Source organism: Marmota monax, unplaced genomic scaffold, assembly GCF_021218885.2.
Source record: "Marmota monax isolate L192 unplaced genomic scaffold, Marmota_monax_Labrador192_F-V1.1 WCK01_AAM20220418_F8-fsc00044, whole genome shotgun sequence".
Classification (NCBI taxonomy): domain Eukaryota; kingdom Metazoa; phylum Chordata; class Mammalia; order Rodentia; family Sciuridae; genus Marmota; species Marmota monax.
Window position 1 is genome coordinate 16,149,031 of NW_026695198.1, and position 16,687 is coordinate 16,165,717.

General features: G+C 37.8%; 1 protein-coding gene across 6 annotated transcripts in view; it reads left to right on the forward strand.

Moving 5' to 3' along the window:
• Pde7a (phosphodiesterase 7A) overlaps nt 1–16,687 on the forward strand; it is a 112,130-nt gene that overhangs the window by 57,325 nt on the left and 38,118 nt on the right. For all 6 annotated transcript variants that reach the window (XR_006848242.2, XR_006848244.2, XR_006848243.2 and 3 more), the window contains exon 3: nt 370–453. Coding sequence is in view for 2 of the 6 variants with exons in the window: in XM_046428509.2 (XP_046284465.1) it covers nt 370–453 (84 nt within the window). In the remaining 4 variants the exon portion in view is untranslated. The remainder of the gene's footprint in view (nt 1–369; nt 454–16,687) is intronic.

Here is a 16,687-nt window from a genome sequence, read left to right on the forward strand (position 1 = left end):
ATAGATTTGGTTTCCCAGTGGCTTTTTTTTTTTTTTTTTGTAAACTTCACATGAGTAGCAAGGTATTAGATTGGATTATCATGTACCCGAGTCATCTTTCAGAAAACTAACTTTAAAATATAGATTATAAGAACTATTATTAGTGTAGGGGTACTCTAAAAAAAAAATTCTCCTTATCCAGACTTAAAACTTGGTGCTGAAAATTTGTGAACTCCTTCAAATAAATTAGCTCTTAATTTCTTGCTCCATGTGTATCATTAATGGGATACTTCTTATGGATGTGATGGCATATGGGCCTCTTTTTACATGTGGGAGCTTCTTCACAAATGACAGCCTTCTAAACTTACTTCTGCTCTTAATTCTATCCAGGAGATGTACGAGTAAGGAGCCGAGCAGGATTTGAATCAGAAAGAAGAGGTTCTCATCCATATATTGATTTTCGTATTTTTCACTGTAAGTGTTGGCAGTCACAAATGTTTCTTTTAAACTTTCAAAACTAATTTAGGTTTTCATAATATTATGTGGTTTTCCAAGTGGAAACAATACAAAAAACAAAAATTATTTTGTGTTTGGAATTTTTAAAAGCATTTAGGTCATAAGTGACACTATATTTCTGGATGTTAACAAATGCTTAACATTTGCTAATTGGAAAAGGGGGTATTAGGGGCTGGGGTTGTAGCTCAGTGATAGAGTGCTCGCCTAGCATGTGCGAGATCCTGGGTTTGATCCTCTGTACCACATAAAAATAAATAAAATAAAGGTATTGTGTCCAACTACAACTAAAAAGTAAAATATTAAAAAAAAAGAAAAGGGGTATTAAAATATTAACACTGCTTTAGGGCTGGGGATATGTAGCTCAAGTGGTAGAGTGCTTGCCTCACATGCACAAGGCCCTGGATTCAATCCCCAGCACCACACACACACACACACTCACTATATATAAAACAAAAGTGTCTATATTTTAATATATATATATTAAAATATAGACACTTTTGTTTTAGTTTCTCTTTTATAATTTAACTGTGAAATTACTTTAGTATATTCATTTCTTTTAAAATGTTTTTTAGGAAGTCATTTTTATTACAACTGATTTGTCTCTGCTACTCTAAACAATGTTGTTATATGAATGATATTTTATAAAGGTATTTCAGTAGTTTAACAAGGTGTTACCATTTTATGTGAAAATGCACATCACCTTCAAACATCTTGGTAAAATGCATATTTTGGAAGCAAAAATTCTGTGTGGGTCTATCCCATAATGTAGGAAAAGGGAAAAAACAGAACTTCTAAACCCCTTAAATATTAAGTACATTAAATCTGTTTCTGGAGGAGTTCCACTTTTGGTCATGTTGGGTAAAGTAATTTGGATTAACACCCTAACTGAAAAAAATGAGAAAAACTGGATAAAATATGAAAGACTTGTATTCAGTGTGTCTAAAGATTAATAATAAGGCAGAGAGATGAGTCTGGCTTTTCAGACCACTCTTTCCTTGAGTAGCATGTGCTGATTCTGAGAAAGGTTGGTAAGAAGCACAACAGAGCTTTCGATGGACACTTAAGGCTAGAGAAGCAAAAACAAGTATTTAAAGCCCACCAAGGTTATGGGGTGGTTAGGTACTGGTAAACCCTTCATGCTTAGGTTGGAACCCCAAAGTGCTACCCACATGCTAGAAATAAATGCCAGCTTTGAACTATCTCAGTCACAGATTATAGTTGATCTATGACTAATACTTTCTGCTTAATGAGGGAAAGAAACATTACTTGTCCCTCAAGGTTGCTAGCCTCAAACACAATTGTGAGAAATGGCCCAGGCTAAATATTCATCAGGACTTTGTATTCTTGGCACATCTCTTAAGAATGTGCATGGATACTTGGGACCTTGGTGAAGGATTACCTCTTCCACTAGTAATAAATGCCTCCAAAACTTATTGTCATAAAACAATCACCTTTTTTTATGCATATGACTCCAAGAATCAGGAATTCACTCAAATCTATCAGATTTGACTTACCTTTGCTAGATGACTTCTTGCTCTTTAATTGGGAATGGCTGGAATGCCGATGCTGGGTCCATATGCCTGGGGCCATGGTTCTCTTCATGTCATATCCTGGGGCTGGAACCTTCAGCATGGTTTCTGCACTCTTAGGTCTGGTGTCAGCACTAGGAAGGCTGGAATTGCTGGGGCTGACCAGCATTTCTCTTTCCATAAATAGCAATCTCAGGGTAGTTGGACTTCTTTTTTCCCAGTACTAGGGGTTGAACCCAGGGCCTCACATACAATAGGCAAGTGCTCTACCAGTGAGCTGCAGCCCCAGTCCTTGTTTAAATTTTATTTTGAGACAGGGTCTCACCAAGTTGGCCAGGCTGGCTTTGAACTAGTGAGCTCCTGTCTGAGCCTTCCAAGTAGCTGGGATTAGAGGCTTGCAACACCATGCTTAGCTATAATTAGACTTCTTACATGGGAGCTGCCTTTTCCCAGAGAAAGTATTTCAAGAGAAAGGAAGTGTAGGAAATTTGTTTCTGAAGGTCTGGGCCTGGACCCTGCAAAGCATTATGTTTCTGTATTTTCTTGATCAGCCATGTCACACAGCTTGCTCAGACTAATGGAGAGAGGATGTAGGCCAGTTACCAAAGGGAATACAGTTGAAAGTTTTTAAATCCTCCTTCTTTAATCTGGCACAAAATTTGTTGATAAAGTAACTTAGGTTCTATAAGGAGAAGATATAATCTCACAGAAGCAGTCTTTGAGGAGACAATGGCTGAGAAGTCTTTACAAAGTGATAAAAGACAGTAAGGCATAAACTGACTGCAGTGGCGCATGCCTGTAAACCCATTGGCTCAGGAGGCTGAGGTGGATCATAAATTCAAAGCCAGCCTCAGCAACTTAGTAAGGCCCTAAGCAATTTAGCAAGACCCAGTCTCAAAATAAAATGTAAAAAGGGCCGGAAATGTGGCTCAGTGGTTTAGTGTCCCTGGGTTCAATCCCTGGTACCAAAACAACAACAACAAAAAGACATTAAGGCATAGATTTAAGAAGCACTATAAATCTCAAAAAGAGAAACATTAAAAGAAACCCACATTACATATTGTATACTATTACATAGTATAACTGTAAATACTGAAGTCAAAAAGAAAATATTAAAGTTGTGAGAGAGAAAAAAGTCACCTTCAAAAGAGTGGTTATGAGATTGTCAGAAGCAGATTGTTTCATTTTCTTTTTTTCTTGGGGTCCTCTAACTTGAGCCATAGTGTATAGGGTGTATTGATTTCAGAGGTAACTTCATCCTCTGCATCCTGGGTGGTGATGGTGGCCACACAGATGTGTTGGTGGGGCAGGGCTGAGGCAAGGTAGTTCATTTACAAAAGAACTGAAATGCTAAAAGACAAAGGAAAGATAGCTCTGCTGTGCTAGAAAAACTAAATAACTGTCAAACTAAAATTTTATCCACAAACTTCTACAGAGTAGAAAGAAAAGGACATACTTCATAATTATTATGTAAGGCTAGCAAGGTCTTTATATTAACTAACTGATGTGGATACAACAAGAACAGAAAATTGCAGCCAAATCACTCATGGATATGCATAACATAATTGAATTAAATCTGTAGTATATTAGAAGACTAACGTATTTTGACCCAATTTGTGTTTTCTAGGATTATAAGGTTGGTTTAATATTGAAAAGTCAATCAGTGTAATTTGGTACAACTTTATAGGAAACTGTAAGACATTATAGAGGAAAATTAAATTGACCAAAATAGAGACATATACAATTTGTTCATGATTCAGAAGACTAAATAGAAATGTCAGTTTTTCTCAAATTGACCTGTGTATAAGTTTAGTGAAATAATAATAAAACTCACTATTTTTTCCTAATGGAATGAACAAGCTGATTCTAAAACTTATATATAAGATTAAAAAAGTCAAGAATAACTCAGGGTCTGCATTGGCGCTGGCCCCAGCAGGAGGCCCCCCATCGCCACTGTCACTCGTGCTGCTGTGCCTCTTCTTCTTCTTTTGTTCCGCTTGTTGGTCGCAGTGGAAGCACAAGGAATAGTTGGTCCTTCTCAGCTTTATTCCAAAAGAACATGGCGGCGAGAGGGGAGGCAGCGCTTTCAGTACCTCCTCAACTACTGGGTCAGAGAGACGCATGGATACGCTTAGATTCGACCTGCTGAGAAACTCCTAGCAAAATTCCACTAAAGAGAGATCAGCCGGGAATCGGTAGGATTTTTGGAGGTGACAGTCTGCGCTAGACGAGTGAATCTCCGCCACGCAGCGCAGAGGTCCAGACCCGCCAGCCGCTGCCCGCGCGACTCGGCTACTGTCGGCTGCCTGCACGCGGCCCCCGCGCAGGGCGGATAGCCTCTGAGGCGCAGCGCAGCAGGAGCGGTGCAGGGACTCTAGGAAGAGGTCTCTCGCCAAGCCTTCATGAAATAGCAAACCGGGAGCTGAAACCAACCAGAGACAGACCAGTCCCACCCCTCCCTTCGGACACTCCGGCAAGGAGCCTGGGGCCCACCATAGCAGAGTGGTGACATCACCAGAGTTCCGCCGACAGAATTCCTTCCTAGCGGAATCCACATTAGCAGGTGTGTGACTCCCACCCCCTCCAGATACAAGCAGCCAGGAAACCACCGGGGGCATGTCTGTAGGGAAGCAGAGGGGATTCCAGATCCCCACCTCCCCTTAACACCAGCGGCGACACCCAAGATCTTAGCCGCCAGTTTCTGGGGGCGTGCCCACCAAAGGGGTCCGGAAAAATTAAACTGTTGGTTCCCAGATCACCCCACCACAGCACTGGGGCTTAGATGAATGACAGAGAGGGTGTTCATCGTTCGGGATATAGGACACGCGGTGGGGCTGCAAGTGTAATCAGATCCTTGGGGAACCGCCTCTGGTGAACAGGACCTGGCTGGCTGGCTGGGAGGAGGAACAGGGGGAGGGGCCGGATAAGTGAAAGGGCTCTGGACTAACAGGATTGAGAGACTCCCAGGAGCCACCGTACAGGGATTTCTGTCAGCACATAGAGGGCAGAAGCTCGGCTCAGAGGGCACAGCTCCGCCTATTGGAAGAGAAGAAAATGGGATTCAGCCATTGAACAGGGGATGCCAGCATGGCAGAGATCTGATGTCATCGGAGAGCGGCCGAGGAGAAAACTTCATCGGTGCCAGCGGCGACGGAAACAGTTGGTCTCCTGGTAGGGAGGGTGAGTCACAGATACCCGAGTCTCTCTCGCTTTGTCGTCGAGCCAGAGGGGAGGAGAGGGGCCGCCGCCCGCGCCCGCAAGGTAGGCAGACCTGCGACCAACCTGCAGATCAGGCCCGGCGGTCTGCAGGTGTGGTAGGAGGGGCAGGGCAGAGCCACCGCCTGCGCCGGCAAGGTAAGCAGACCTGCGACAGACCGGCGGATCAGGCCCAGCGGCCTGCCAGCGTGGTACACACTTCACCCCAACTGGAGTAGGGGCAGAGCAGAGCCTTCGCCTGCGCCCAGATCAGGCCCAGCGGCCCGCCTGTGTGGTGGTCAAGTGACCCCAATTGGAGTGGGGGCGGAGCGGAACTGACACCCGTGCCCGCAATGTGGGCAGACCTGCGACCAACCTGCAGATCAGGCCTAGCGGTCCCCGGGCATGGTAAGAGGGGCAGGGCAGAGCCTTCGCCCCCACCTGCAAGGTAGGCAGACCTGCGACAGAACGCGGATCAGGCCCAGGGGTCCACGGGCGTGGTAGACACCTCACACCAATTGGAGGAGGGGCAGAGCAGAGCCCCCGCCCGCACCTGCAAGGGAGACTTTTCAACTATACAAGAGCAATATAAATATATAGGGGGGGAAAAATTTCAAAAACACAACAGTTTCACCAAGAAGAAAGAAACGCAAGCAGTATGAAAAGACAAGGAAAGAAAGGACTACAAGCAATGCAAGTCAGCTCAACTTTAGAAGAGGTAACAGCTGCAGCAGATGGAATGTCAGATAAAGAATTCAGGATATATATGCTTCAGATGATCTGGAGTATCAAGGAAGAAATTAGACAGCAAAATCAGACAATGAAAGATCACTTCGACAAGGAATTACACAAACAAATCCAGGAAGCAAAGGATCAACTATACAGGGAGATAGAGGTTATAAAAAACAAACAAACAGAAATCCTAGAAATGCAGGAAGCAATAAACCAACTTAAAAACTCAATTGAGAGTACTACCAGCAGAGTAGAACACTTAGAAGATAGAACATCAGACAATGAAGACAAAGTATTTCAACTTGAAAAGAACATAGACAGCTCAGCAAGACTGTTAAGAAACCATGAGCAGAACATCCAAGAAATATGGGATAACATTAAGAGACCAAACTTAAGAGTCATTGGGATACAGGAAGGTATAGAACTCCATACCAAAGGAATGAGCAATTTATTCAATGAAATAATACGAGAAAACTTCCCAGACTTGAAGAATGAGACAGAATCCCAAATTCTAGAAGCCTACAGGACGCTGAATGTGCAAAATTATAAGAGATCCACACCTAGACACATTATAATGAAGATGCCCAACATACAGAATAAGGAGAGAATTTTAAAAGCTACAAGAGAAAGGAAGCAGATTACATTTAGGGGCAAGCCAATCAGGATAACAGCTGATCTTTCAACACAGACTCTGAAAGCTAGAAGATCCTGGAATAACATATTTCAAACTCTGAAAGAAAATGGGTTCCAACCAAGAATTGTGTATCCAGCGAAATTAAGCTTCAGGATGGAAGATGAAATTAAAACCTTCCACGACAAACAAAAGTTAAAAGAATATGCAGCTAGAAAACCATCTCTTCAAAACATCCTCGGCAAAACATTACAGGAAGAGGAAATGGAAAATAACAATGAAAACCAACAGTGGGAGGTAGGACAGTAAAGGGGGGGGGTGGGGAATAATCAAAGAGGAAAACAAACCATGTTTAGTAACATAAATAAACAAATATGGCTGGAAGAACAACCCATATCTCAATAATAACCCTAAATGTTAATGGCTTAAACTCACCAATTAAGAGACACAGGCTAGTAGAATGGATCTCAAAACAAGACCCAACAATATGCTGCCTACAGGAGACGCATTTGATAGGAAAAGACATACATAGGCTGAAGGTGAAAGGTTGGGAAAAATCATATCACTCATATGGACTTCGGAAACAAGCAGGAGTGTCCATACTCATATCAAATAAAATAGATTTCAAGCCAAAGTTAATCAAAAGGGATAAAGAGGGACACTACATACTGCTTAAGGGAACCATACACCAACAAGACATAACAATCATAAATATATATGCCCCAAACAATGGTGCAGCTATGTTCATCAAACAAACTCTTCTCAAGTTCAAGAGTCTAATAGACCACCATACAATAATCATGGGAGACTTCAACACACCTCTCTCGCCACTGGACAGATCTTCCAAACATAAGTTGAATAAGGAAACTATAGAACTCAATAACACAATTAATAACCTAGACTTAATTGACATATATAGAATATACCACCCAACATCAAGCAGTTACACTTTTTTCTCAGCAGCACATGGATCCTTCTCAAAAATAGATCATATATTATGTCACAGGGCAACTCTTAGACAATATAAAGGAGTAGAGATAATACCATGCATCCTATCTGATCATAATGGAATGAAACTGAAAATCAACGATAAAAGAAGGAAGGAAAAAGCATACATCATTTGGAAAATGAACAATAGGTTACTGAATGATCAATGGGTTATAGAAGACATCAAGGAGGAAATTAAAAAATTCTTAGAGATTAATGAAAACACAGACACAACATATCGGAATCTATGGGACACATTGAAAGCAGTTCTAAGAGGAAAATTCATTGCTTGGAGTTCATTCCTTAAAAAAAGAAAAAACCAACAAATAAATGATCTCATACTTCATCTCAAAATCCTAGAAAAAGAAGAGCAAAACAACAGCAAAAGAAGTAGAAGGCAAGAAATAATTAAAATCAGAGCTGAAATTAATGAAATCGAAACAAAAGAAACAACTGAAAAAATTGACAAAACTAAAAGTTGGTTCTTTGAAAAAATAAACAAAATCGACAGACCCTTAGCCATGCTAGCGAAGAGAAGAAGAGAGAGAACTCAAATTACTAGCATACAGGATGAAAAAGGCAATATCACAACAGACACTTCAGAAATACAGAAGATAATCAAAAATTATTTTGAATCCTTATACTCCAATAAATTAGAAGATAGTGAAGGCATCGATAAATTTCTGAAGTCATATGATCTGCCCAGATTGAGTCAGGAGGATATAGACAACCTACACAGACCAATATCAATTGAGGAAATAGAAGAAACCATCAAAAGACTACCAACTAAGAAAAGCCCAGGACCAGATGGGTATACAGCAGAATTTTACAAAACCTTTAAAGAAGAACTAATACCAATACTTTTCAAGGTACTTCAGGAAATAGAAAAAGAGGGAGAACTTCCAAATTCATTCTACGAGGCCAACATCACCCTGATACCTAAACCAGACAAAGACACTTCAAAGAAAGAAAACTTCAGACCAATATCTCTAATGAACCTAGATGCAAAAATCCTCAATAAAATTCTGGCGAATCGGATACAAAAACATATCAAAAAAATTGTGCACCATGATCAAGTAGGATTCATCCCTGGGATGCAAGGCTGGTTCAATATACGGAAATCAATAAAGGTTATTCACCACATCAATAGACTTAAAAATAAGAACCATATGATCATCTCGATAGATGCGGAGAAAGCATTCAACAAAGTACAGCATCCCTTTATGTTCAAAACTCTAGAAAAACTAGGGATAACAGGAACATACCTCAATATTGTAAAAGCAATCTATGCTAAGCCTCAGGCTAGCATCATTCTGAATGGCGAAAAATTGAAGGCATTCCCTCTAAAATCTGGAACAAGACAGGGATGCCCTCTCTCACCACTTCTGTTCAACATAGTTCTCGAAACACTGGCCAGAGCAATTAGACAGACGAAAGAAATTAAAGGCATAAAAATAGGAAAAGAAGAACTTAAATTATCACTATTTGCAGATGATATGATTCTATACCTAGCAGACCCAAAAGGGTCTACAAAGAAACTATTAGAGCTAATAAATGAATTCAGCAAAGTGGCAGGATATAAAATCAACACGCATAAATCAAAGGCATTCCTGTATATCAGCGACAAATCCTCTGAAATGGAAATGAGGACAACCACTCCATTCACAATATCTTCAAAAAAAATAAAATACTTGGGAATCAACCTAACAAAAGAGGTGAAAGACTTATACAATGAAAACTACAGAACCCTAAAGAGAGAAATAGAAGAAGATCTTAGAAGATGGAAAAATATACCCTGTTCATGGATAGGCAGAACTAACATCATCAAAATGGCGATATTACCAAAAGTTCTCTATAGGTTTAATGCAATGCCAATCAAAATCCCAACGGCATTTCTTGTAGAAATAGAGAAAGCAATCATGAAATTCATATGGAAAAATAAAAGACCTAGAATAGCAAAAACAATGCTAAGCAGGAAGTGTGAATCAGGCGGTATAGCGATACCAGACTTCAAACTATACTACAGAGCAATAGTAACAAAAACAGCATGGTACTGGTACCAAAACAGGCGGGTGGACCAATGGTACAGAATAGAGGACACAGAAACCAATCCACAAAACTACAACTATCTTATATTTGATAAGGGGCTAAAAGCATGCAATGGAGGAAGGATAGCATCTTCAACAAATGGTGTTGAGAAAACTGGAAATCCATATGCAACAAAATGAAACTGAATCCCTTTCTCTCGCCATGCACAAAAGTGAATTCAAAATGGATCAAGGAGCTTGATATCAAATCAGAGACACGCCATCTGATAGAAGAAAAAGTTGGCTACGATCTACATACTGTGGGGTCGGGCTCCAAATTCCTCAATAGGACACCCATAGCACAAAAGTTAATAACTAGAATCAACAAATGGGACTTACTCAAACTAAAAAGTTTTTTCTCAGCTAAAGAAACAATAAGAGAGGTAAATAGAGAGCCTACATCCTGGGAACAAATCTTTACTCCTCACACTTCAGATAGAGCCCTAATATCCAGAGTATACAAAGAACTCCAAAAATTAGACAATAAGAGAACAAACAACCCAATCAACAAATGGGCCAAGGACCTGAACAGACACTTCTCAGAGGAGGACATACAATCAATCAACAAGTACATGAAAAAATGCTCACCATCTCTAGCAGTCAGAGAAATGCAAATCAAAACCACCCTAAGATACCATCTCACTCCAGTAAGATTGGCAGCCATTATGAAGTCAAACAACAACAAGTGCTGGCGAGGATGTGGGGAAAAGGGTACACTTGTACATTGCTGGTGGGACTGCAAATTGGTGCAGCCAATTTGGAAAGCAGTATGGAGATTTCTTGGAAAGCTGGGAATGGAGCCACCATTTGACCCAGCTATTCCCCTTCTCGGTCTATTCCCTAAAGACCTAAAAAGAGCATGCTACAGGGACACTGCTACATCGATGTTCATAGCAGCTCAATTCACAATAGCAAGACTGTGGAACCAACCCAGATGCCCTTCAATAGACGAATGGATTAAAAAAATGTGGCATTTATACACAATGGAGTATTACTCTGCATTAAAAAAATGACAAAATCATAGAATTTGCAGGGAAATGGATGGCATTAGAGCAGATTATGCTAAGTGAAGCTAGCCAATCCCTAAAAAACAAATGCCAAATGTCTTCTTTGATATAAGGAGAGTAACTAAGATCAGAGTAGGGACGAAGAGCATGAGAAGAAGATTAACATTAAACAGAGATGAGAGGTGGGAGGGAAAGGGAGAGAAAAGGGAAATTGCATGGAAATGGAAGGAGACCCTCAGGGTTATACAAAAGAACATACAAGAGGAAATGAAGGGAAAGGGAAAAATAATACAAGGGGGAGAAATGAAGGTCAGTAGAGGGGGTAGAGAGAGAAGAGGGGTGGGGAGGGGAGGGGAGGGGGGATAGTTGAGGATAGGAAAGGTAGCAGAACATGACAGTCACTAGTATGGCAATATGTAAATCAATGGATGTGTAATTGATGTGATTCTGCAATCTGTATATGGGCTAAAAATGGGAGTTCATAACCCACTTGAAGCAAAGTGTGAAAGATGATATATCAAGAAATTTGTAATGTTTTGAACAACCAACAATAAAAAAAAAATAAAAATAAAAATAAAAAATAACTCAGACAATCAGGAAAAAGAGCTGTTATAGGATTTGCTTCTCCTGGATATCAAAATTTATTATAGCATATAATAACTAAATTAGGATGATATTAGTTAAAGGATTGACAAATGGGAATAATGGAACTTTATGGAGTCCAGAAAAACATCCACACGTCTATGGTATTTATGACAAATGTGGTAATGTAGATAGAAGGTAATGATAGAAGTTGAACAGTGCTATCAGATGGATGTCCTTATGGAGAATAATGAATCTGAATTCGTACCAGACATGAAAAAAATCAAATTTTGATGCGTTAACTTTGCCAAATTATGCTGATAATTCAGATAAGATGAGGAATAAGAATTGATATAGCTATGGGAAGATGGTGGTAGGGAGGCCTGAGATAAGAGTGGATATAATTATGAGAGAATAGAAAGATAGGAATTAGAGATAGCAAGGACAGACAACTTTTTTTTAGATTTACATTGCAAAGGGGAAAGAAAAAGAGTGATGACGGGGGAAGTAGAATCACTGAAGCTTGAAATAATAGCAAAGTTAGAACACAGTTGAAGACTGTTTAGCTTACAGGACAATTTGTAACTTTGAAATATTTATGTTTATGAGAAAGTATGAACTAAGTCAACTAAGTAGTCCAATCAAGAAGTAAGAAAAAGAATAACAAAGGATACCTAAGAATAGGTGAAGAAAGTAACTAGTAAAAATAATAAACAGAATTTAATGAATTAGAAAACTAAAATAAAAATGGAACTACTAAATACTGAGTTTATAATAAATTGGTAATTAACTTAAGAAAGGATTTAATGAAGTTACGATGCATACCCAAAAATTATAGGGAAAGGCCCAACAGATATAAAGATAATTAAGGAATCAAAATAGTCTATTTAGCATGACTCTAAAAATACATTTAAATAGCTGTATGATCCAGAAAATTTTCTTGAAAGTTGTAGTTTATCTTATCAGAACTGAATGAAGATAATTCAGCTACATGATATCAACAATTGTCAAGATTTGTGGGGCACCTGTGAGGTTAAAACTGTTTTCATAATAATGCTAAGATGTTAATTTGCCTTTCTTACTCTTATTCTCTCACACAGGTCTAGTGGAATTTTCTGAGGCTACAAAATGTGTGATATCTCACATTCGGTATAGTAGCAGATATGAGAAATAGCCATATATTGAAGAGATTTACAGAAATGTAAAATAGTGTCTTTCTTCCTTCCCTCACTTTTACGTATTTATTTATTTATTTTGATGAACTCTTGCTCTGTTGCCCAGACTGGCCTGCCTAGGAACTCAGCTTCGTGGATCCTCCTGCCTTAGCTTCTGGAGGAGCTGGAACTGTAACAGTAACAGGCATGTGCCATTGTGCCTGACTTTCATTAACTTTTTCTTTATTTTGAAAGACATTTTTTTTTAATTAAAAATTATTTTGTTTATATTAACATGTTATGGGCTTATTGTTATTTTTAAATGAAGTAATAATATGTTTCAATTTTTAATTAATCCTATATTCATTTCCATCAAAATAAAAACATATCTGAAAAAATTAATAGAAATTAAATAAAAGATTGACTTCAAATTTATAGTAAATAAACAGAAGTAATATTTTTATAAGTCTCATTCTTGTTCTAATTTGCATTTGTTTGATAACTACTGATTCAGCACTAGCTCACATGTTTACTTTATAACTCTATATTATTTTACTATGAATTTGTTAAAGCTTTAACAAATTAAGGCTAATCATTCCACAGTTGAGAAAAATAATTTTAATACATAAAGCAGGAGATACTTCTAATGTACAAAACTAGAATAGTGCCAAATACTACTAATTATCAAAGAAAAAGCTACAATGAAAAACTTTAACCTCTTAAATTAGCAGTTTATTTATTTATTTAGTTATTTATTTTTAAAGATAACTCCTAAAACTGGCTTGGGTAAAATAAATTTTCTCTCATACATAATTAGTACTAGTGGAAAGTGAAGTTTCAGTTGGGAGAACAAATTATAATTTGTAATTATAAGCAATACTTATAAATTACCCTTAAAATCTTCATAGTAATAACTCCATGTCAAAAAGAACAGACATTTGTGCTGGAGATGTGGTACTTAGTGGTAGAGCACGTGTGTAGCATGTACGGGGAGCCCTGGGCTGGGTCCTTGGTGCCACAAAAAATAAAAATAAATAAGTAATAAATATTTACACATTTGCAAATTTATTTTTTAATTAAATAACAAACATGTATACATTTACATATTTTTAAAAATATTTACATATTTTTAAATAAAATTTCTGTATTTTAAATTTTAAATATTAAATACTTATATAGTAAACTTAAAATTTTTAATTTTTATCATGGTAAATATCAATTACCATACTCACAAAAACTAAAGTTATTTGGAGTAGATAATAAACACTTTTCAAGAGTATAAAGGAATCCTCAAAAACAATATGTTAGAGAAAGTCACATTAAGTGTTCTCTCTCAAAGCCTGAGGGCTGGAGATGCACCAGATTCTTCCAGATTTTTTTCAGAGATTTTAAAACTCTTTCAGATTACAGAAAAGAAACCATTCAAATTTATTTTATAAAGCAAATGTAGCTTTTTTAGAAGCAAGTACAATATTTTCACTGTAAATGTCAGTAAAAAAACATTCTACAACTATTATCAAAAAGAATAAAAGAATAATGCTTCCTTCTTAGTTCGGGAAGCAAGAATGAATCAATATATAGGTTTTTTTTTTCCCCCTATAACAATATAGTGGAAACTGGCGACAAAAAATTGGTTGCTTCTGAGAGGGAAACTGGGTGGCTTTACAAGATGGAAGGGAAAAGAAACTTTTTGTTGTGTACCTTTCGAATTTTGATACATATAAATGTGTTATGCCTTGAAAAGTTTAGATTAAAATATTTGATAAACAAGGATAGACTAGGAAACCAGTAAGAGAGTGAAGTCTAAACATTGGTATCAGTATGAATAAAAGTATAGTTGTATTTGAGGTTTCTAATATGTCCCCTGATTTTCACTAAATTTAGTAAAATAGAGGATTTGGGAAATGTAATTGTTCATAAAGTGTTGGGAGTTTTAAATGGGGAATATATGAGATATTTTGGTGGGGTGGAATGTTAGAAATGATCAAATTATTGAAAAGTATCTGATGGAACAAAAATAGTATGTGTACCTTCTAAATCATTAGGAAATCAGGAACACATAATATGAGTCTGAAGGACAAGATAAGAGACATAAGACTAAATATATTGATGTGATAACAAGGCAAACAGGTTAGATATTCTTTTTAGGAGATAAAGATTCCCAGATAATAAATGTAACTCCATGACAAACAGTGGTCCAAAATAATACACTGCAGTATGAGGCGTGACTACCAGGGTTTGGTAATCCTGATCTACTGATATGAGAACTTTGCAGTATAGTATCTTAGAAGAGAGGACAGCTCAGTCTTGAGAGCAGCTCGCTCGCTGCCTTTTGGATCTCATTGTACTATTTATCAAAGGTGATGAATATCTAAGACTTTAGGTTGTAGTTGGAAATTATCCTTGTAGAATGAGTTTCTTAGTTACAACAAAACAAGAATATCTGTCTTTATTTAAAATATAATTTGGAGGGAGAAAAAAAGGAATTTTTCTTTTCTACTGGTTTAGTAGGATCTGCTTATCACACAGCTCAGAATTCCTTAAAATATTTAATCCAGTGTTTTTTGTGAAATGTGATCTAATCAGGGATTGAGCACATGCTCCTGCTATGACTAAAACCTGTTACCTTTCTCCTCTTCTACTGACTTCTTTGTTTAGTTTTGTCTGAACTTGTTCTCTGCAGGAATTAACTTCTAAAGCTTGTCCTTAATTTAACCCTAGGCTTGAATTTCTGCAAGTCTGAGCTGCCTCAGACTTCATGACCAATAGTCACTCTTTTCTTTCCAGTTGTGAACCTCAAGGTTTTTTCCCTGTGGAGTATATCATTTCCCCTCACAGTAGTTGAAGATATTTTTGTGGTGGCAAGGTTGTTTTGTATCTCTACTTTCCTGTGAAGTGTCCTGGGATGAGGATTCCTATGATTGAAGTCATATACTCATTCATCTTCTATAATTTCAGACTTGGTAGAGTTCCCTTCACTTAAGCAACTCTGTAGGATGGGTTTAAACCTTCAGAGGTACTAAAGCATCAAAATCTGTGGAGGTACTGAAGAATTAAATGTCTATAATAAGCCCTTTTCCTTATTTACCTATAATTTAAAATAATACTATTTTTCACAGTGACACAAGAACTTTACATACATGCTGAAATAAAAATAGTTTCTAGATGAAGGCCAGGTATAGTGGCACAAGCTGTAATCCCAGCAGTTTGGGAGGCTGAAACCAGAAGATCACAAGTTCAAGGCCATCCTTGTCAACTTAATGAGACCCTGTCTCAAAACCTTGAAAAAATGATTGGGGATGTAGCTCAGATGTAAAATGCCTGCAGGATAGAATCCCCAAGATCTGTCCTCCTTCTCAAATAGTTAATATTCTGATCTTAAAATTCTGGATATGTGTATTAAATTCATTGAAACTAGAATTTTCTCTGCTTACAATGTCTCAACTCTTTTTTTCACTTTTTTTTTCGTTTTGTTTTGTTTTTTGGTATTGGGGATTGAACACAGAGGCACTTAACCATTGAGCCACATCCCCATCCCTTTTATAGACTTTATTTAGAGACAGGGTCTCACTGAATTGCTAAGATTGGCTTGAACTCAGAATCCTCTGTCTTAGCCTCTGGAACCAGTGGGATTATTGGGTGTGTACCACCATGCCTGTCTACCTTTTCACTTTTACCTAAATTTACTATTTATTACACTATTAATTTCTCTGTTGTAAAAATCTTGTGTCTGTTTTTTTTCATTGCTTAAACCCAGTTTGTCATTAAATCCAATGTATTTTTGCATTCTAAAATAGCTGCCATGTTTATCTGCTCTCTGACCTCCTTATCTCATATCCTTCTTGATCTAGACCTTTATCACCACTGTCTGGGATCATTCTGGTAAACACCTAACCCTTGTCCTTACTTTCAGAATTTCTGTTCCTTGCTTCATCCTCTACTCTGCACCCAGGGTCAGGTCTTTCTCAAGGGAGGGAAAGTTTAAATGTGGGGGGAAATGTGTATATGCTGTTAGTATGTTTATTAAAATATACTAACAGCATATACATCTAAAGAAATTAGACATCCACACTGTAATATTGAGCTTTTCTTTGAAGATTTTTATATATACATAAGCAATGTTTGGGTGATATAATGAAGATGCATTCTCTAAAGAACCAGCTAGATCCAAGACAGCTTGTCAGGGAACAGTTACAGGCCCCACTGTTAACTGCAAGCAGAACAATAATTTTATCACGCAGATTACAGTTTGTGATGCCATGAGTTTTTGTGGTTTGGGTTGTGTTTT